The 21,512-nt window shown below is 41.1% G+C and overlaps 1 protein-coding gene across 1 annotated transcript in view; it reads right to left on the bottom strand.

Annotated features, from left to right (window-relative positions):
• LOC145392115 (neural-cadherin-like) overlaps positions 1-21,512 on the bottom strand; it is a 134,563-nt gene that overhangs the window by 64,834 nt on the left and 48,217 nt on the right. The window contains exons 5-6 of the mRNA XM_080266568.1: positions 13,029-13,241; positions 1,523-1,738 (exon numbers count right to left, since the gene is read on the bottom strand). Of these exons, the coding sequence (XP_080122694.1) occupies positions 1,523-1,738; positions 13,029-13,241 (429 nt within the window). The remainder of the gene's footprint in view (positions 1-1,522; positions 1,739-13,028; positions 13,242-21,512) is intronic.

Raw genomic sequence — 21,512 nt, 5'->3', positions numbered from 1 at the left:
TTTTCATCAGCCTCCGTTCCCTCTCCCCTGTCACCATTACCTGTCTTCCCACTTCCCCTTCTCTCCACTCTCTTATACCTTTCCCCATAGTCCTCCCTATTCCCCTCATTTCTCTTCGCTACCTCTTCTCCCTCTCCCCTATTTATCCTTTACACTCCTTTCACGCCTACTTCTCTATTCGCTTTCTAGTATCACTCGTCTTTTTTCCCTAGACCTCATTCCTCCTCTTTATTCCCTATTTTCTTCCCTCCCTTATTCATCTTCTGTCATTATTATAACATTTCCCCTTTTCCACTCTCCCCTTTCTTCTCTCTCACTTCGTCTTCTAGCTTCCTTTTTTGTCATTCCTCTTTCACCTCCTGTAGACCACTTACCCCACTCCGTTCTGTTACCACCGGATAAAGTGCCGTATTCTTGATGTTGTGGGGGACTTCGTAACATTTATTTGCTATTTTCTCTGCGTCCTTCACATTAATACCGCCTTTTTATTATCTACGTATTTGCGTTAGTAATATACACAAAGAAAGTAAGGTTTAATATACAACACAAATCGCTATTTAACAATTGTCAAGACGGGAATAACAATTGTCAAATGGGAATACGGCACAAAATACGATAAACTTCTCGGCCTCATCAAACGTCTATCTCGAGCATTCAGTACATAATCTCTCAAATGATCATGTTGGCACAAAATACGATAAACTTCTCGGCCTCATCAAATTTCTTTCTCGAAGAAGCAAACATTACATAATCTCTAAAATGATCATGTTGGATATGAGATTATAACAATTGACTGAAATCATGGATGTAGTACATGGGAAAAAATCAAAGCTCAGAACCAAAGATGAAACTGCAGTTTTAGTAGTAAATGAAATATCAGTTTTTATGTCATAGTGACGACACGGCAGAGGACGACTTCCACAAGAAAATGATCACCCTGCTTCTGTCGGATATTCGGCACCTTGGAACACTTCGCTTTGCAGTGATTAGTTGACAGGACTGGTGCAAACATCCGGAGAGACAAGTTTCTGATAATAGTATATTCTCACACAAATATTCATCATGCTGCTCTCTCTAACTGCCCGAACGTGTTTTTTGTCAAATAAACTGTCTCAAAGTTCCCGGATTTCTCCTCAAACTCCTGGAAATGCTTTTCACGGTACACTTGACGGAGAAAGGACTCCTCACATGTACGACCTCAGGAAAATTATAATGAATATTTGTTTTCGAACTCAACCGCCCCACCCACTCAATCTTCATATGTCGTTCCCCTCCTCATTCTGCCGCGTCCTCACCTTCCCCACTCCCTATTATCCAGCTCTCGCATCCAGACTTCATCGCCCATCAGCCTCCCCCTCAGTTATTTTTCTTTTCTACCTCAACCCCTCTTCACTTGCTCTCCTTTTTCCATTCAGTATTTACAAACTCAAACTTTCCTTGGTACAGCTTCATTCATTTCTCTCCTCATCCTTTTTTTTTTTCCTCCTTCCTCACTCAAGTTCCACCATCCTCCGTTACTTACAGGAAGACAAGGATCCCGGCGATGACCCCTCCCCCTCGTAAGCGTAGTTTCGTAGGTCGTCCCCTTCTTCGCTTCTCCTTCTGCCTGCCCCCCCACCCCCCTCCACACCAACCGAAGTGGAAGGGGGGGCCTGGGGGGTCAGGGAGACGCTGCCCCTCTTCTGCTCCTCCACGCTGCTGGTGACGGAGGCCGCGTCAACCTGAAGTACGTCCACGTCTGTTGGCACCAAGGCATAGTGATGTTAGGAAGTGATGGTGCTCATTAATTTTGTGGAGCGATGGCAGTGATTATTACACTGATAACTAATATGACCATGTTGATGCTGATACTCATGAATGTGTAGTAACGATAACAATGATGAATTAAATGATGATACTGATGACAAGAATGATCACAATGATTATGGAAATGATGAGGATGAAGCATATCTGGAAAGGTATGGGAGAGCAGGTATAGCTGTGACATTTTTTCCTTGTTACTTCAAAGGTTTAAAGTGTGATATGAAGAGTTTTTGTCTGCAGCTGAAAAGCTGTGAGCTCTTATATTTGCAAGCAATATATATATATATATATATATATATATATATATATGCAATTGAACTCAATATATCTAACCTCCCTGCTACATAGTTTCTGGTGAGATGTAATATTTGTGCCACCTTATTCGTTAAATTCGTTGGAGCCCTATATATCTGTAGGGGGTCCCATAGTCCGCACCATCTAAGACAGTACCTCGTACATCTACAAGGCTTTCTCCTATCCGCCACCTGGGGATGCGCCAGGTAGCAGTGGGATCCTGCCCCTGGATATATATATATATATATATATATATATATATATATATATATATATATATATCCAGGGGTGGGATCCTGCCCCTGGATATATATATATATATATATATACAGGGGCAGGATCCCACTGCTACCTGGCGCGTCCCCGGGTGGCAGATAGGGCAAGGCCTTGTAGATGTACGAGGTACTGTCTTAGACAGCGCGGACCATGGGACCCCCTACAGATATATAGGGCTCCAACGAATTTAACGAATAAGGTGGCACAAATATTACATCTCACCAGAAACTATGTAGCAGGGAGGTTAGATATATTGAGTTCAATTGCAAATGATTTGACGGGCGTTCCTGTTGTATCATCGTCTACTAAAGGTCCAACCGTACTGCCTCCTTTGCTTACGGGCAGTGTGCCACCGAAAGTGAGTGGGCACTGTGTTGGAAAATTAAACAAACTGAATCCATGAAGATCTATGCATACAATGTAAGAAGCCTCGCAAAAGATTACAAACTTGATAACCTAATGACTGAATTGGAAAACATTAGTTGGCATATTGTAGGTTTGAGTCAGATCCACAACAAAGAAAAAAAAGTAATTCAGCTCGAAGACAGCAACCACTTATTTTACTACAGAGGAAGGGAAAATGAAAGAGTTAGTGGTGTAGGATTTCTAATTAACAGAAATCTTGCACACAATATTGTTAAATTCAACAGTGTATCTGACAGAGCAGCATTTGTTGTCATTAGACTGTGCAAAAAATATACCCTGAAAGTAATACAAGTATATGCACCAACTTCTCAAAGCCCAGATGAAGAAATTGAAACAATCTATGACAACATCTCCTAGATTATAGAAGAAAACACCACATATACTATACTCATGGGAGTCTTCAGTGCAATAGTTTGGGAATTCAAAAAATGGAGAAGCATATATGGGAAAATCTGAAGTGAGAGAAAGGAACAAAAGGGGAGAAATGCTGGTAAACTTTGCTGAAATATATAACATGAGACTAATGAACACATTCTTCCACAAAAGAACATAGAGAAAGTGGACCTGGAGAAGCCCAAATGGAGAAACAAAGAATGAAATCGACTTCATTATAGCAGACAAGAATAACACGATCACAAATGTCAGTTATCAACAAAGTAAATATAGGTAGTGATCACAGAATGGTGGGTTGCACAGCCAGATTCAATTTCAGAAGTGAAAGAAAGAAAATGATTAAAGATAAAAAGATATGCCCAATAACAGTAAATGAAAACAAAGCAACCTTTCAGTTGGTAATAAGCAACAGATTTCAGGCTCTAAGTAATGCTGAATCTGACATTGATGAGCTGAATGACAGACTAACAAAAGTGCTAAGAGATTCAGCGGAGGTAGTAGGAAAACCTAATACAACCAAAGCCAAGAAATATTCAGAAAAGACACTCGAGCTTATGAAAAAATGAAAGGAAATTAAAGCAAAAACAAAGAAAGACGAAATAGAATGAGAGGAATTAAATAAGCTTATCAACAAATGACAATCAATCAATCAGTCATTTCTTGCGGCACCCCACGGGATGCATAGGGCCTCATTGAACTTCCTCCACCAATAGTTGCTCTTGCCATCTCCTTCAGGTCCCACCAACACTCCTCTCCTGCTTCTTTTTTCATTGTCCTCAACCAGGTTTCCCTCGGCCTACCTCTACCTCTTCTTCCTCTAGCAGTCCACTCTGGCACATCCTGTATTAAACTACCTTCTTTTCTGTACAGTATATGTGCCCCAGCCACTTCCAGCGAGACAGTCTCACATATTCATTAACTGGTTCCACTCTCGTAATATCCCTTACTCTTGCATTTGTAACTCTGTCTTGCCACTTTACCCCAAGAATCCTTCTCAGTATTTTATTCTCAAATCCTAATACTTTCTGATCTGTTGCAATTGTACTGTACCATGACTCATGCCCGTAAATAAAAATTGGTCTAACCATGGACTTGTAAATTTTCACTTTAGTATGTACAGAAAGCACATTATTATTCCAAAAAGATTTCAACATTCCAACAGCTCGCCAAGCCTGTCTAATCCTCTCCTCAATTTCATTGTTTAATGATCCATTAGATGATACAATTGTTCCCAGATATTTAAAGTTTTCTACATTCTTCACCACATTATTCCCAATTACACAATCGATTTGGTTCTCCATGTTCATATTAATAATTTCATTCTTTCCACAATTTATTACCAATCTCATTTTTTCTCCTTCCTCCACCAGACAATCTAGCACCCTCTGCATCTTGTAAATACTTCCGCAAATCAGTACAATATCATCAGCATAGTCCAAATCCATCAGCTTCTTATTTTCTTTCCAGGTAATTCCTGCACCTGTTCTCCTTACAACCTTTTTCATAACAAATGACAAAGAGAGAAGAAAAAAGAAAGCGAAACATGGATCAGATAAAAGAAACCATCAATAATGGAAAAAGTCTGAAACAGGTCCGAAGTAAAATGGCACTTGGAAAGCAACAAATGGATCACTGAAAGAAAAAAACGGTGAAATCATTAAATGTTGAGATACGATAGTGAAAAGAGTTGATGAATTTTACAAAGAACTATATGCATGTAGTAACAATAGCTAACTTTTCAGTTGATACAAGTGAAATACCTGAGGTAACACCAGACGAAGTAAATATTTGTCTTGAAAATATGAAAAGAGGGAAGGCTTCGCGAGAAGATGGAATAGTAACAGATTTACTGTTGGATGCAGCAGTAGAAGTACAAAATAGGCTTGCTCATTCATTTACTCAATGTATAAAAAAGAAAAAAAAAACTAAACATGGTGTAATGCAATAGTTATTTTACTCCACAAAGAAGGTGACTCAAAAGTTCTTAGTAACTATCGACCCATTAGCTTCTTATCAGTCATTTACAAACTCTTCACTAAAGTCCTTACGAACAGAATAACAACAATTTTGGAGGAAAACCAACCTCGTGAACAGGCAGGATTCCGAAGCGAGTACTCGACCACTGATCATCTACACACAATGAATCAGCTAATTGAGAAAACTACAGAATAAAATAAACCACTGTGCTTAGGTTTCGTTGATTACGAAAAGGCTTTTGATTCAGTGGAACACATAGCAATTATAAATTCATTGCGAGAACAAGGAGTGAGCGAGGACATTGTAAAACTACTCGAAAACATATATAAAGAGGGAACTGCTACAGTTAAATTACATAAGGACTCGGAAAAAATTAAGATTGAGAAGGGCGTGCATCAGGGAGATACAATTTCACCAAAATTATTTACAGCATGCCTAGAAAGTATTTTCAGAAAGCTAGACTGGGAAAACAAAGGAGTGAACATACATGGAGAAAAACTAAACTTAAGATTTGCAGATAACATTGTCCTAATTTGTGAAACAGAAGAGGCATTGAGAGAAATGTTAAATGACCTGAACAGAGAAACTCTGAAAGTAGGACTGAAGATGAACCAGAGTAAAACTAATGTTTAATCCACGAACATCAAAGTGCATCATCAGAATTAAGCGATGAAATTCTTGAAGACTCTATTTCTGTGTGTGTGTGTGTGTGTGTGTGTGTGTGTGTGTGTGTGTGTGTGTGTGTGTGTGTCTCTCTCTCTCTCTCTCTCTCTCCATTAATTTCCCCTACAAATATATATAATCTCTCTCTCTCTCTCTCTCTCTCTCTCTCTCTCTCTCTCTCTCTCTCTCTCTCTCTCTCTCTCTCTCTCTCTCTCTCTCTCTCTCTCTCTCTATCTCTCTCTCTCTCTCTCCATTAATTTCCCTTACAAATATATATAATCTCTCTCTCTCTCTCTCTCTCTCTCTCTCTCTCTCTCTCTCTCTCTCTTATATATATATATATATATATATATATATATATATATATATATATATATCTGCAGCAGCAGACATTGAGATCCACTGCAAGACCGGCCTATCCCTACCGAAGCAGGGAGATACAGCCAATGTATCTCTATCCAGTGGCTTAGGCTGTCTGGTAGAGACTGTATGTAGGGTGAGAAGTGCTTGTGAGTGTGACTGTCGTGTTGTAGTGGCTTAGGATGTGTGTTTAGTCTGTGAATCAAGTGTAATCGGCCCGCCTTGAGCTGATTGGGTGCAAGCATGCTAGTATGCGACACTGGTTCAACCGCAGCACCCCTTATGTAAACCAAAGTAGTAAGTGGCTCGGTGAATGTTTCCCAAAGTTTTTACAACTCTGGCGGGAGGCGAACCCGCGTCCACCACCATGCAAATCGGACACTCTACCACTGTATCACAGAGGCTCCATGGGCTCCATCCCATTCGCTCCCCAAGTCCACAATATGGGACGGAGGTGGGCATTTTCAGCATTTAATAAAGAAGGGAACCCCTGGGTAGGGACCTATGAGCTTCAAAACTATGAGCCGATAGGCGGAGGGCGGTACGCCTATCACCCGTCCAGCAGAATCCCTCGCACAGGAACTCTTGGAGCCAATGAGATATATATATATATATATATATATATATATATATATATATATATATATATATATATATATATATATATATATATATATATATATATATATATATATACACACACACACATGTTCATGGAAGGATTTGTTAGGGCATGTTATCCGTCTCAGTATACCCCATATACGGGGTAACTTGTTACGTACCTCGGATTAAGGTCATATAATATAGAAGCCAAACATATTCAAAATAATAATGATGTTCTCATTACCATATGAGAATACAGAAATAATGGCATACTGGATATAAAGAAGTTACTGTTATCACTGGTACAATTACTCCATCACTATCACTAACACACATTAAATCAATTAAATGTTAAACTCTGACTATCAGTAACACCTGTTCAGTCACTTCACCACCATCAGTAGCATTTACTGATTCACTCACAAGCTCCACCTCTCTTAAAAGATATTCAGATAAACTGATCGATAGACAGAGATAGACAGATACACTGACAGACATTTAAATAAAAAGATATAGACTGATAAATATAGAGACTGGCAGACTGATGAAAAAACACAGGTATCAGTTACTGTATACAGATCTAAATAAAAATTACCTTCCCCAACACCGCACACGCGTCATTAGTCAATAAGTTACTGCCACATTACACTGTCCTGATCTGTACCTCTATTAAGTAATTCTTTAATTTTCCACAAGTCACATGACTCCTGCCTTCATGACACAAGGGGATGTCCTTGCTCTGTCTGTCCTGTACTGGTAATATTAGGGCATGTGTAAATGGTATCTCAATAGTTTGTATCACGTTGTTGCCGCTGTTCTCTTCTCAATAGGGGTATGCTAATACAGGAACAACTAACCTATAACAACAAACTCCAAAACTGTTTCCGTACTATTGGCCAGTTTCTGTCTACATAAATCACCAGGTAACACAGATACACCAGGTAACACAGGTACATCAAAATAATGCGCAGAAAAAAAAAAAAAAAACTTTCATGGTCTAAAAACTATTTTTTACCAATGGTGTTATTGAAGCAACGCCTTCGCGTTCCCACATAGCTCGCCTCCATTGTTTACAAGGCGCAGTAGGTGACAGCAATCACTCTGCCTTCCATTGGCTAAGTTTTAAAATATTTAGGGAGTAACAATTTGGACATGTAATAACTTGATCCATTCTCCCCTTTTATTAAGAAAAATACTACTACTTCCAACACTCTTGCTGCTCATTTACAACTGCTCAACATTAATTATTTTCATCATAACAGTGTATTTCGTGTATCACTGATTATACTTGGCGAGAAGAAAGCTTAAAAAAAAAAAAAAGACCTACCGGTAGCGCATTTGGTGATTCTGTCTGTCGAACCCTCAGGAAAACATTACTGTATAAATGCAAAATCCAGTGGTGCTTGGTATTTCTCATACTCGCGGGAGAGAGTTGTCCTACAAAATTTTAGAGAACCAAAATAGCTAAAAATAAATATCCTTGAACAAACTGAGGAACACCGACCCCCTTCCCAAACTAACTCATTATACTATATTTAAATTTCCTCTGTACATACCCAAGGGTAAAAAAATATCTCAACTTTACCAAACTAACCTAGGCTTCCAACAAAGAACAAGTCGCACAGTATGACAACATAGGCTGGCATGTGGTGCCCATTGCCAGGCTGACTAATTTAAGATAATTGACCTCTAATTAACTCGGAAAATTTGTCAGTCGGTAACTTATAACTCAGCAACTCACTAACAAAATCGTTTCTAGGCCTGGCCCCTGGGAGGGTCTGGCTTTAACAGGCAAATTATATGGACCCCATTTCCGTTTACTCTTCAATCGAGCCTTCATTCCCAGAACTAACCACAGTGCCTCTAATAAAACAAAGCAAACATTTCTAACCGCTTTTAACTCGTCTGAGGATCAAATTAATTAAGAATGGCCAGTCGAATTGGCTCGTAAGCAATTCGATGCACCTCAGGGTAAATGTTCATCAAAGTGTAATTAATCATGCACGACTTACAATGCAAGCTGTGGGAACTGGCCCAATTCCGTCAGGAGAAAACAATCAGGCTACAGTCATATACAATACACTGTTTGGAAGGTTCATGCTCACTTCTTAATTCGCTTGTGTCCTCCAACTCCATCATCCACTGCCCTCATACTCAATCAGGTCGCCTTGAACTTCGCTGACAAATCCATATGACTAGACATATCTATTCTTTTCACATGGTCATAAATTTTAAAAATACCCCTTCTTGAAACTTTTACTTTAATCTTCGGTAGTAGTCCATCTATATTTCTCAACATAGTTCTCGACTTTTGATACTCATGACACCAACGTCTCACAATAACACAGAGCTCTTATAGTCTCGAAACCAAATTATCTATTCCTAATCAAAGACATCACAGCATCAACCATGTTTCTCACTTCGCCTCCACTTTCCATAACCATTACACATCTACCTCTCTTGTCAGTCACTGCATTAAGATTTTTTTTGTTTAACTCATGAAAGGACTTGGTAATGAGTACATGGAATGTAAGAGGAGCGAATGATGAGGTGAAAGAGAGAGAGATTGTCCAGGTGCTTGAGGGTGCGAAAGTGGATGTATGTGGAATAACTGAAACAAAATGGAGAGGAGAAAGTGTGAGAGAATGGGAGTATGGATGGGGTATATGTGCATGAGTAGGTGAGAATGAGAGGGCAAAGGAAGGAGTATGTATAGTTGTGAGTAAAAGATGGAAGAGGAGCATAAGACAGTATGGAGCAGTTGGGTCAAGGATTGTGTGGGTAAAGTTGAAAGTTGGAATACAAATGTGGGCGATTGTGTGTGTGTATGCACCAACGCAAGATCGTGCTAAAAGAGTGAGAGAAGAGTTCTGGACAAATGTGGAAGTGTGCATGGAAAAGTTTGGAAGGAATGAGAGAGTGTTTTTGATTGGTGATATGAATGGTAAAGTTGGGAATGTGAAGGTGGATGGAATAGTTGGTGAGTGGGGTGTGCCTGCTGAGATAGATGAGAATGGGAGTGCGTTAGTGGACATTAGTGCTGGGAGGGGGTTGGTGATAGCCAATACCCTTTTCAGGCATAAAATGATCCACAGGTATACATGGCGAGTGATGAGAAGGGTGGGTGGTGAACTGAATGAAAGGAAGGCAATGATTGATTATGTGTGTGTGGATGAAAAGGATGCGAAGATGTGTAAAGGATGCAAGAGTGTATAGAGGTTGGGGGAGTGGACTTTCTGACCACTACTTGGTGGTGGCCAGAATTAGAATGCAAGTAAGATGGAGGAATAGAAGAAGGGAAAGACGAGAGGAAGGAGTAGTTGCAAGGAGAGTGGAAAGGTTACAAGAGGATGAGAAAAAGGCAGAGTATAAGAGAGAAGTGGAGGAACGATTGGGCAAATATGAATTGGAGCAGATGGGAGACGTGGAAGGTGTGTGTAAGATATTTACAGAAGAAATATGTGCAGCATGTGATGTGGTGTGTGGAAGGAAGCGAAGACGGAGGGGGGTGCAAGGAACAGCGTGGTGGACTGAAGAGGTGAAACAGGCTGTGGCACAAAAGAAGAAGGCATACAATGAATGGATGAGAAATAGGGGCGTGGAAGAAGTTGAGAGGCGGAAGAGAGAGTTATATGTGTAAAGGTTTAGTGAGGTGAAAAGATTAGTAAGAGATAGTAATAAGAGAGTGGATGAGGAATTTGGAAGGAATTTGAGTGTAAAGTGGAGGGACTGTAAGAAAAATGTTCTGGAGAGAAGTGAAAAGAGTAAGACAGGGTGGAAGTGAAGTTAGCAGGGGAGTGAAAGATAAAAATGGTAGATTACTAGTGGAGAAGGGAGAAAAAGTGAGCAGATGGAGAGAACACTTTAAGGAATTGTTGAACGTAGACGATGGAAGTAATGCGAGTATAAGTGGCTGGGGAATGGCTGGGAGAAGGAGGGAGGTGAGAAGACAGGAAGAAATCAGTAGGATAGAAGTTGTGGAAGCAATGAAGAAAGTTAAATCGGGGAAAGCCCCAGGAATTGATGGAGTGTGTGGTGAAATGCTGAAGCATGGGGGAGAGATAGTAGTAGAATGGATGTGGAAGATGTGCAGATTGGCCTGGGAGGAAAGTAGAGTCCCGAAGGATTGGAAGTCAGGTATAATTATTCCCTTGTACAAAGGAAAAGGGGAAAAAGAAGTGTGTGGTAATCATAGGGGCATTTGTCTTCTTAGTATAATAGGAAAAGTGTATGGTAGGATACTTATAGACAGAGTTAGAGAAAGAACAGAGAAATTAGTTGGAGAAGAACAGGGAGGCTTTAGGAAGGGAAGAGGTTGCGTAGATCAGATATTCATTCTTAGATCTTTAGTGGAAAAGTTTCTAGAGAAGGGAAAGACGTTGTATGCGGCTTTCATGGATATGGAGAAAGTATATGACAGGGTGGATAGACAAGGATTGTGGAAAGTGTTAAGAATATATGGAGTAGATGGGAAGTTGTTGAATGCTGTGAAGAGTATATACGATGGTGCGAAGGCTGCAGTGCGTGTGGATGGTGAACTAAGTGAATTTTTCTCTTTGAAAGTTGGTTTGAAACAGGGATGTGTCATGTCACCATGGTTGTTCAATCTGAACATGGATGGGGTAATAAAAGAGGTACAAGGTAGGGTAGTGGATGTTGGAGTGGCCCTGGTGAGAGAGGATGGTGTTTGGAAACTCCCTGTACTGTTGTTGGCAGATGATACTGTCTTGTTGAGTGAAGACGAAGGGGAGCTGCAAGGCTTGGTGGATGAGTTTGAGAGAGTGTGTAAGAAACGGAATCTAAAGGTGAATGTAGGGAAGAGTAAAGTGATGGTCTTTGAGAGAGGTGAAGTTAGTGAATGTACAGCGGGGTTGGATGGTGAGGAATTGGAAAATGTGAGTACGTTTAAGTACTTGGGTAGTGTGATGAGTAAGGATGGAGGTTTGGAGGGTGAAGTGCTTGAAAGGGTACAGCAGGGAAGAAAGGTTGCTGGTTCTTTGAAAGCAGTTATAAGAAACAGGGAAGTGAGTATGGAAGTGAAAAAGTTACCACATGACAGTACTGTGATACCAACTCTAACGTACGGAAGTGAAGCTTGGACATTGTTGGAAGGACACAAGTCAAGAGTGAGAGCAGTGGAAATGAGTTATTTAAGAGGAGCCTGTGGAGTCACGTGGAGAAACAGGCTGACGAATGAGGATATAAAGGAGCGTTGTGGTGTTGATGTGGATGTGATAGGAAGCGTTATGAGGAACACACTGAGGTGGTTTGGCCATGTGGAAAGGATGGAGGGTGAAAGACTGACGAAGAGAGTGTATGTGAGCGAGGTGGAGGGGGGGGAAGAGGGAGGGGGAGGCCGAGGGTGAGATGGAGGGATGGGGTGGAGAGGTATATGAGAGAGGGGGGTGTGAGTTGGGAGCAGGGCAGTGAAATGGCGGGGGACAGGTCGACTTGGAGGTGATTTGTTTGTGGCCACCCCAAACGGGATTGAGGCGTCTGGCAATAGATAGATAGATAGATGAAAGGAACCAAGGGCCAGAAGCCCGTAAGATTGTTCCCTCCAAGATAAAAACAAGATAACAGAGAGCCATACTCAAGAGCTGTTCATTTTGAGAAGCCTGGACACACTGAAAGTCTGGAGGTCATAATCAGTAGGAAATACAGATAGATGAAGACAGTTTCAGAGTTGACGTGTTGCATACATGAAGGACTGGGAGTCACGGTATCTCTTGCATTAGAGAGCTGGACAGAAAACAGATAAGAGTTTGCTGTTAGACGGGTACTACTATGACTTATACAATTTTGTGTACCTCCCTTACTTCCCATCCACCCCCTCTCTCTTCCATCCTTTCATCCCCTCTTCTTCCTACACTTCTTGCCTACATCCTTCCTTCTATCTGGTTAGCATTCTCGCCTACAATCTCTGTTCCATGTTTCAATTAGTCTTCCTTCGATATCTTATTTTTGCCTCTGTTTCTTTTCTGTTTCCATCGTGTCTATCGATCGCATTTCCCTTTTCTCGTCCATCCTTCCACTCAGCTCTTCCTTCCATCACTTTTTACCTCCATCCCTACGTCACCGTCTGTCCTTCCCAAATCCTCATTTCCCCTCATTCTTCCATTTTGTCACGTATTCAATCAAAATTCGTCCTTCCTACGTCACTTTACTCTCTCTCTCTCTCTCTCTCTCTCTCTCTCTCTCTCTCTCTCTCTCTCTCTCTCTCTCTCTCTTACCGGCAATATTAGGATTTTTACTCCATGCCGGCTGGCCATTCGCTTTGGGCGGTCTCAGCAACTGCATCTCGAGGAGGTTGGGTGTGTGGGTGTGGGTAGGGGAGGGAGTGTGGGAGGGACTCTTGAGAGTGTGGGCGTGCTTCTCCACACCGTTGGCACGTTTCAGGGCTGCACGGCGATGATGTTGATGGATGAGGAATGCGCAGAGCAACACTGTTGATGGTGGGAAATTATTAGGTATCTCTTAAGTATCAATCGTGTCTTTATATCTACAACCATCTTATAATACAAGATCCGTGTGAAGCCACCTTTAGAATACCGCTTAAACACCCTCACCTCTTCAAGGATGTAGCAAAGTTATATTCAGTGCAGGACAACACAGAACTACCGTATTTCTTCCCTACGCAACAACCCCATGATTCACGACTGCTAGAATCAGAATTTTCTCTTTACTGAAGTACTGTCTGAAAAATTATTATTGTTTGAAATAAACTGACAATGCTGATATTTGCTGACTTTTGAAATACCTTCCCAGAATGATTTAGGTGGTTTTCAGTAAAACCATTACAATTATGAAAATCACACAGAATTTAGTGAGGATGATTATTAGGCAGAGAAAAATTATTACAAATTTTATATATATATATATATATATATATATATATATATATATATATATATATATATATATATATATATATATAAAAAAAAATACTGAGGTAAGCTAATACTGATTAATAACAGTAATAATAAAATATCTATCTATCTATAGCCCGACGTCCTAATCCCGCAAAGGGTGGCCACAGACAAAACGCCTCCAAGTCGCTGTCACCCAAAATTTGACTGCCCTGCCCTCAACTCACTCCCCCCTCCCTCATATACCTTTCAGCTCCATCTCTCCACCTCATCCTCGGTCTTCCCCTCCCTCTCCCTCCCTCCACTTCACCTACATCAGTGGTTTCCAACTTGTGGGCCGCGCCCCCCTAGGGGGCACAAAGGGCTGCCTGGGGGGGGGGGGCGCGAAGGCTTGATAAAGAGAGTAATTATATTTGAAAACTATGAATTATGATGGAATTCAGTAATTTCTAAATATGGAGAAAATATTTCAGATATGAATAAGAAATCTAGTTTTTTGAATATATAAACAATTTCAAAGATTAAGAATCTATGATATTTATTGACACGTGCCAACTATGCCAGTAAAATACAGAATCTGAGGAATGGGGGAGCAGGGAACGTGTCATTCAGTGAGGAGGGGGGAGGGCCAGAAATAGAAAAGGTTGGAAACCTCTGACCTACATACACCCTGTTAGTCAGTCTCTCATTCTTCATTCTCTCCACATGTCCAAACCACCGCAGTGTATTTCTACTAATTTTCTCAACCAGATTCACATCCACCCCACAATGTTCCTTCACATTTTCATTCGTCAACCTGTCCCTCCATAACACTCCACATGCTTCTCTCAAGTAACTCATTTCCACTGCTCTCACTCTTGACTTGTTCCCCTCTAGCAAGGTCCATGCCTCGCTTCCATACGTCAGGGTAGGAATCACAATATTATCATGCAATGACTTCTTAACTTCCATACTCACCTCCCTGTTTCTCATCACTGCTTTCAGTGAACCAACAACCTTCCCTCCCTGCTGTACCCTTTCAAGCACTTCATCCCTCTTACTCATCACATTACCCAAGTACTTGAATGCACTCACATTCTCCATCTCTTCACCATCCACCTTCATTGTGCATTCTGTGACTTCATTTCTCTCAAACACCATAACTTTACTCTTGTGTGCATTAACTTTCAGATTCCAACAATACTGTATCATCAGCAAGCAGCAACACCGGAATCTTCCACATCCCACCCTCATTCATTAGAGCCACCCACACATCCACCGCCCTACCTTGCACCTCCTTTACAACCCCATCCTTTTATATATTAAACAGCCATGGAGACATCACACATCTCTGTTTCAGTCCCACATTTAGATCAAAGAGCTCACTCAGCTCACCATCCACTCGCACCATAGCCCTAGCTCCCTCGTACATAATCTTCACAACACTCAACAATTTCCCTTCCACTCCACACATTCTTAATACCTTCCACATTCCTTGCCTATCTATTCTGTCATAAGCTTTCTCCAAGTTATAATAATAATAATAATAATAATAATAATAATAATAAACAAGATAAAATGAAAAATATTAAGATTAGTAGAACTAGTAACGACACAAACAGTACGGGAACGCTGATAAACAGAACCCATAGTAACGACCACAATCCCCCTTTCCCCACAACGGATATTTTAGGATATTTTCGTTTTATTATTGTTGGGCCTACACAAATATACTCAGTAATAGACATACTTCGAACTGGAGAACTACACATACAAGTAACTTCCATGATCTCTTTCTCTACAAAGAGAAATCCTAGACTTTGTAAAATCATCAGAGATTTCGTAAAAACAGACGTCACCACTCCGCAAGGTTAAGTTTGTAAACAGAAATGCAAACATTTCCATGTAGACACTGGGCACTAATGGCACAAACAAACAAGAGTCATAACAACCAATAATGCCATCACAAACTTAAATAATGACGTTATTTCATTAAATCTAACCACACTAAGTAAAATTAATATTATGAAACAGTAACAATAGAAACATCACAACAACAAACATATTAACAGCCGTATAAGCATTCTAACAACATAAATATTAATATCAGCAAAAACTCATTTACTGTTAACAGAAACAAACCACATTAGCAGCAAATATAAAAAACATGAACACTAATGTCAACACAAATTCACGAGGTTGTAGTGACACATGCAACAACAGCTATAGAACAAACAAAAATACAAACTGACCATACTACAATAACAACAAGCACTTTATTCAGATAACATAAGACAATTCAACTGCTTCTTGAACTAGAAGAATTCATTCAGATTACAGACGAGGTTCATCAAGACTATAACCCTTGCAGTACCATAAAGTTTCTACAGAGCTAAATAAAATCGATAAAATAGTATCCTGTAGCAAGATAAAGCTAAAAGTATCCACCCTTGAGTTAAAGGGGTCTTTACTATTTTTAGCAATAGCAACACCAATCCTTCTTTGTACTCATATAACAGTAAAAACACAACAACCGAGCGATCAGAGAGTGCACGCCTGCCTCAAATCCTGCACCATTCCCTTTTCATTTTTTTTTTTGTGACCTTATCCTTGATTATTTTACCATTCATTGCTCAAAATGTAATACCTTTTCTCATCGACGGTCATCAGTTATTATTCAAATTTTGCCATAAAACTATGTAGCATTTTTTTTTCCAGAAAGTTACAGACAGAAAAACAGACACAGACAGACATATCATACTTCTGCCAGACGCCTTAATCCCGTAAGGGGTGGCCACAAACAAATCACCTCCATGTCTCTCAGTTTCCCGCCATTTCACGGCCCTGCTCCCAGCTCACACCCCCTCTCTCATATATCTCTCCACTCCATCCCTCCATCTCACCCTTGGCCTCCCCCTCCCTCCACCTCACTCACATACACTCTCCTCGTACATCTCTCACTCTCCATCCTCTCCACATGGCCAAACCCCTTGAATGTATTTCTGCTAACGCTTCCTATCACATCCACATCCACATGACAACATTCCTTCACTTCCTCATTTGTCAGCCTGTCTCTCCATGTGACTCCACATGCTCCTCTCAGATAACTCATTTCCACTGCTCTCACTCTTGACTTACGTCCCTCCAACAAGGTCCAAACTTCACTTCCATACGTTAGAGTTGGTATCACAATATTGTCATGTAGTAGCTTTTTCACTTCCATGTTCACTTCCTTGTTTCCTATCATTGCTTTCAGGGAACCAGCATCTTTCTTTCCTGCTGCACCTTTTCAAGCAATTCACCCTCTAAACTTTCATCCTTACTCATCACACTAGCCAAGTACTTAAACGCACCCACATTCTCCAATGCATCGCCATCCAATCTCACAGTACATTCACTGACTTCACTTCTAACAAAAACCATCGCTTTACCCTTCCCTACATTCACCTTTACATTCCGTTTCATACATTCCCAAATCATCCACCAAGCCCTGTAGCTCCCTTTTCGTCTTCACTTAACAACACAGTATCATCTGAAAACAAGAGTACTGGGATTTTCCAAACACTGCCCTCTCTCACTAGGGCAGCTCCAACATCCACTGCCTTACCTTGTATCTCTTTTATAACCCCATCCATATACAGACTGAACAGCCATGGAGACATGACACATCCTTGTTTAAATCCAACCTTCAAAGAAAAAAATTCACTCAGTTCACTGTCCACACGAACTGTGGCCTTAGCACCCTTATACATACTCTTCATGGCCTTCAACAACTTCCCATCTACTCCATATAATCTTAATACTTTCCACAATCCTTGTCTATCCACCCTGTCATAATATGCTTTCTCTAAATCCATGAAGGCTCCATACAGCTTCTTTCCCTTTTCTAGAAACTTTTCCACCAAAGATCTAAGAAATAATATCTGATCTACACATCCTCTTCCCTTCCTACAACCTCCCTGTTCTTCTCCAACTAATTCCTCTGTTACTTCCCTAACTCTGTCAATAAGTATCCTACCTTAAACTTTTCCTACTATACTAAGAAGGCAAATGCCCCTATGATTACCACATACTTTTTTTTCCCCTTTTCTTTTGTACAGGGGAATAATTATACCTGACTTCCAGTCCTCCGGGACTCTACCTTCCTCCCAGGCCAATCTGCACGTCTTCCACATCCATTCTATTACTATCTCTCCCCCATGCTTCAGCATTTCACCACATACTCCATCAATTCCTGGGGCTTTCCCCATTTTAACTTTCTTCATTGTTTCCACAACTTCCATGCTGCAGATTTCTTCCTCTGTTCTCACAATCCTCCTTCTCCCAGCCATTTCCCAGCCACTTATACTTGCATTACTTTCATTCTCTATGCTCAACAATTCATTAAAGTGTTCTCTCCCTCACTTTTTCTCCCTTCTTCACTGGTAATCTACCCATTTTATCTTTCACTCCCCAACTAACTTCTTAGGCACCCTGTCTAACTCTCTTTACCTTTTTCCAGAACATTTTCTTACATTCCCTCCACTTTACACTCAATTTCCTTCCAAATTACTCATCCACTCTCTTCATACTCTCTCTTACTAATCTTTTCATCTCTCTCTTCCTCTCTACATATAACTCTCTCTTCCGTCCCTCAACTTTTTCGATGCCCCTGTTTCTCATCCACTCACTATATGTTTTCTTCTTTTGTGCCACAGCCTTTCTCACCTCTTCAGTCCACCATACTGTTCCCTGTATCCCCTTTTGTCTTCTCTTCACCCCACACACCACCTCATATGCTTCACAGATTTCTTCTGTGAATATCTTGCACACACCTTCCACGTCCCCCATCTGCTCCAATCTATATTTACCGAATTGCTCCTCCAGTTCCCTCTTACATTCTGCCTTTTTTCCATCCTCTTGTAACTTTTGTACCTTCCTTGTAAAAGCTACTTCCTCCTGTCCTTCCCTTCTTTTATTTCTCCATTTTGTTTGGACTTTGATTCTGACCACCACCAAGTGGTGGTCCGAAAGTCCACTCCCCCAACCTCTATATACTCTTGCATCCATTACACACCTTCTCATCCTTTCATCCACACACACATAATCAATCATTGCCTTCTGATCATTCAGCTCACCATCCACCCTTCTCATCGCTCGCCTCGTATACCTTTGGATCATTTTGTGCCTGAAGAGGGAATTACCTATCACCAACCCCCTCCCAGCACAAATGTCTATTAAAGCACTGCCATTCTCATCCATCTCTGCAGGTGCACCCCACTCACCAACTACTCTATCCACTTTCACATTCCCTTCTTTTCCATTCATATCTCCAATCAAAAACACTCTCTCATTCCTTTCAAACTTTTCCAAGCACACTTCTACATTTGTCCAGAACTCTTCTCTCCCTCTGCTTGCACAATCTTGCGTTGGTGCATACACGCACACAATGGCCCACATTTGTAGTCCAATTCTCACTCTTACCCACACAATCCATGAGCCTACTGATCCATACTCTTATATGCTTCTGCTATCTGTTACAACAATTCACATTCCTTCTTTTGCCCTCTCATTCTCACCCACTCCCGCGCATATACCCCACCCATACACCCATTCTCTCACACTTTCACCGCCCCATTTAGTTCAGTTAATCCACACACATCCACCTTCGCACCCTCAAGCACCTGTACAATCTCTCTTTCACCTCATCATTTGCACCCCTTACATTCCATGTAGCTATCCGTACCAAGTCCTTTGTTCGGTCCTTTGTCGTCACCTTTGTCTCACCTTATGGTCAGTCCTAGTCCGAGGCTTCTTGTTCGTATTTTTAGTTAGTTGTTTTCCAGGGAGGGGCACTAACCCTTCGCCAACCCACTTGTTGTCACGTAGGGAACAAGTGCTGGTTGGTTATATGGTTACCAACCAGCACTGTAAATGCTTTCCTGGTTTCTATTCTATCTATCTATCTATTGCCAGACGCCTCAATCCCGTTTGGAGTGGCCACAAACAAATCGCCTCCAAGTCGCCCTGTCCCCCGCCATTTCACTGCCCTGCTCCCAACTCACACCCCACTCTCTCATATACCTCTCCACCCCATCCCTCCATCTCATCCTCGGCCTCCCCCTCCCTCTTCTCCCCTCCACCTCACTCACATACACTCTCTTCGTCAGTCTTTCACCCTCCATCCTCTCCACATGGCCAAACCACCTCAGTGTGTTCCTCATAACGCTCCCTATCACATCCACATCAACACTACAACGTTCCTTTATATCCTCATTCGTCAGCCTATCTCTCCATGTGACTCCACAGGCTCCTCTTAAATAACTCATTTCCACTGCTCTCACTCTTGACTTGTGTCCTTCCAACAACGTCCAAGCTTCACTTCCGTACGTTAGAGTTGGTATCACAATACTGTCATGTAGTAACTTTTTCACTTCCATACTCACTTCCCTGTTTCTTATCACTGCTTTCAAGGAACCAGCAACCTTTCTTCCCTGCTGTACCCTTTCAAGCACTTCACCCTCCAAACCTCCATCCTTATTCATCACACTACCCAAGTACTTAAACGTACTCACATTTTCCAATTCCTCACCATCCAACTTCGCTGTACATTCACTGAGCTCACCTCTCTCAAAGATCATCACTTTACTCTTCCCTACATTCACCTTCAGATTCCGTTTCTTACACACTCTCCCAAACTCATCCACCAAGCCTTGCAGCTCCCCTTCGTCTTCACTCAACAACACAGTATCATCTGCAAACAATAGTACAGGGAGTTTCCAAACACTATCCTCTCTCACCAGGGCCACTCCAACATCCACTACCCTACCTTGTACTTCTTTTATTACCCCATCCATGTACAGATTGAACAACCATGGAGACATGACACATCCCTGTTTCAACCCAACTTTCAAAGAGAAAAATTCACTTAGTTCACCATCCACACGCACTGCAGCCTTCGCACCATCGTACAAACTCTTCACAGCATTCAACAACTTCCCATCTACTCCATATATTCTTAACACTTTCCACAATCCTTGTCTATCCACCCTGTCATATGCTTTCTCCAAATCCATGAAAGGAAATAATTTAGCTTGCTCCTCAATGTAGAGCTACCCCCAAAACAGGGTATCACTACAACAAGTGAGTGGATGATGGGCGTCCTCACCTGCCACCTTGCTGCATGTAATAACACATATATACTAAAATTTTCCTAAATCAGATTAACAGTACAGATAACATTACTAACAAAGTACACTCCCCTGTACTAACACAATAGTAAGGAAGTAACAACATTAACAGAAGCAAACTATAGGTCACATTAGCCCTCTAAAACCCACGGCTGGAGAATGTGGGATTCTATGAGGAAGGTACTTTGGATACTGCCCTTACGTATCAGCTCATAGTCAGGAAGATCATATGTCTCTAAGTTAGGGTTCTGCCTAATATTTTATAATTTTATTTTTCGATTATCCCAAATCATCCCCCATGGGGAATGCTGGGCTCTAAAGACAACAGTGGAAAAATTAATACCAAAACAAATTCTTTCCAATACTTTAGAACAGTACAGTCACAATTAATAAAACAACCACATTAACAAAAATACACGATTATAATTCACATTACAAAAAAACTAAAAACAATGGCATTTATTATGGGCTAAGACACTACTTAACTAAGGCATGGAAGGGGATGGGTGGGAAGGAAAAAATAGGAAAGAGCTTATGTTCTTTATTCTTCTAACGTGTTGGACTACGCAGAGTCCATCCTCAAACAGACACTCTCTCTGATAATGGACTCTGCATAGTCCAAAACGTTACAGGAATTAAGAACTTAATTTCTGTTCTAGATTTCCCTCCAAGCCATTTCTCCCAGAAAAAAGGAACCAAG

This window comes from Coenobita brevimanus, chromosome 21 (genome assembly GCF_032717465.1).
Source record: "Coenobita brevimanus isolate Jiangsu-jjx chromosome 21, ASM3271746v2, whole genome shotgun sequence".
Classification (NCBI taxonomy): Eukaryota; Metazoa; Arthropoda; class Malacostraca; order Decapoda; family Coenobitidae; genus Coenobita; species Coenobita brevimanus.
This window is presented reverse-complemented; position numbering and strand designations above follow the sequence as displayed.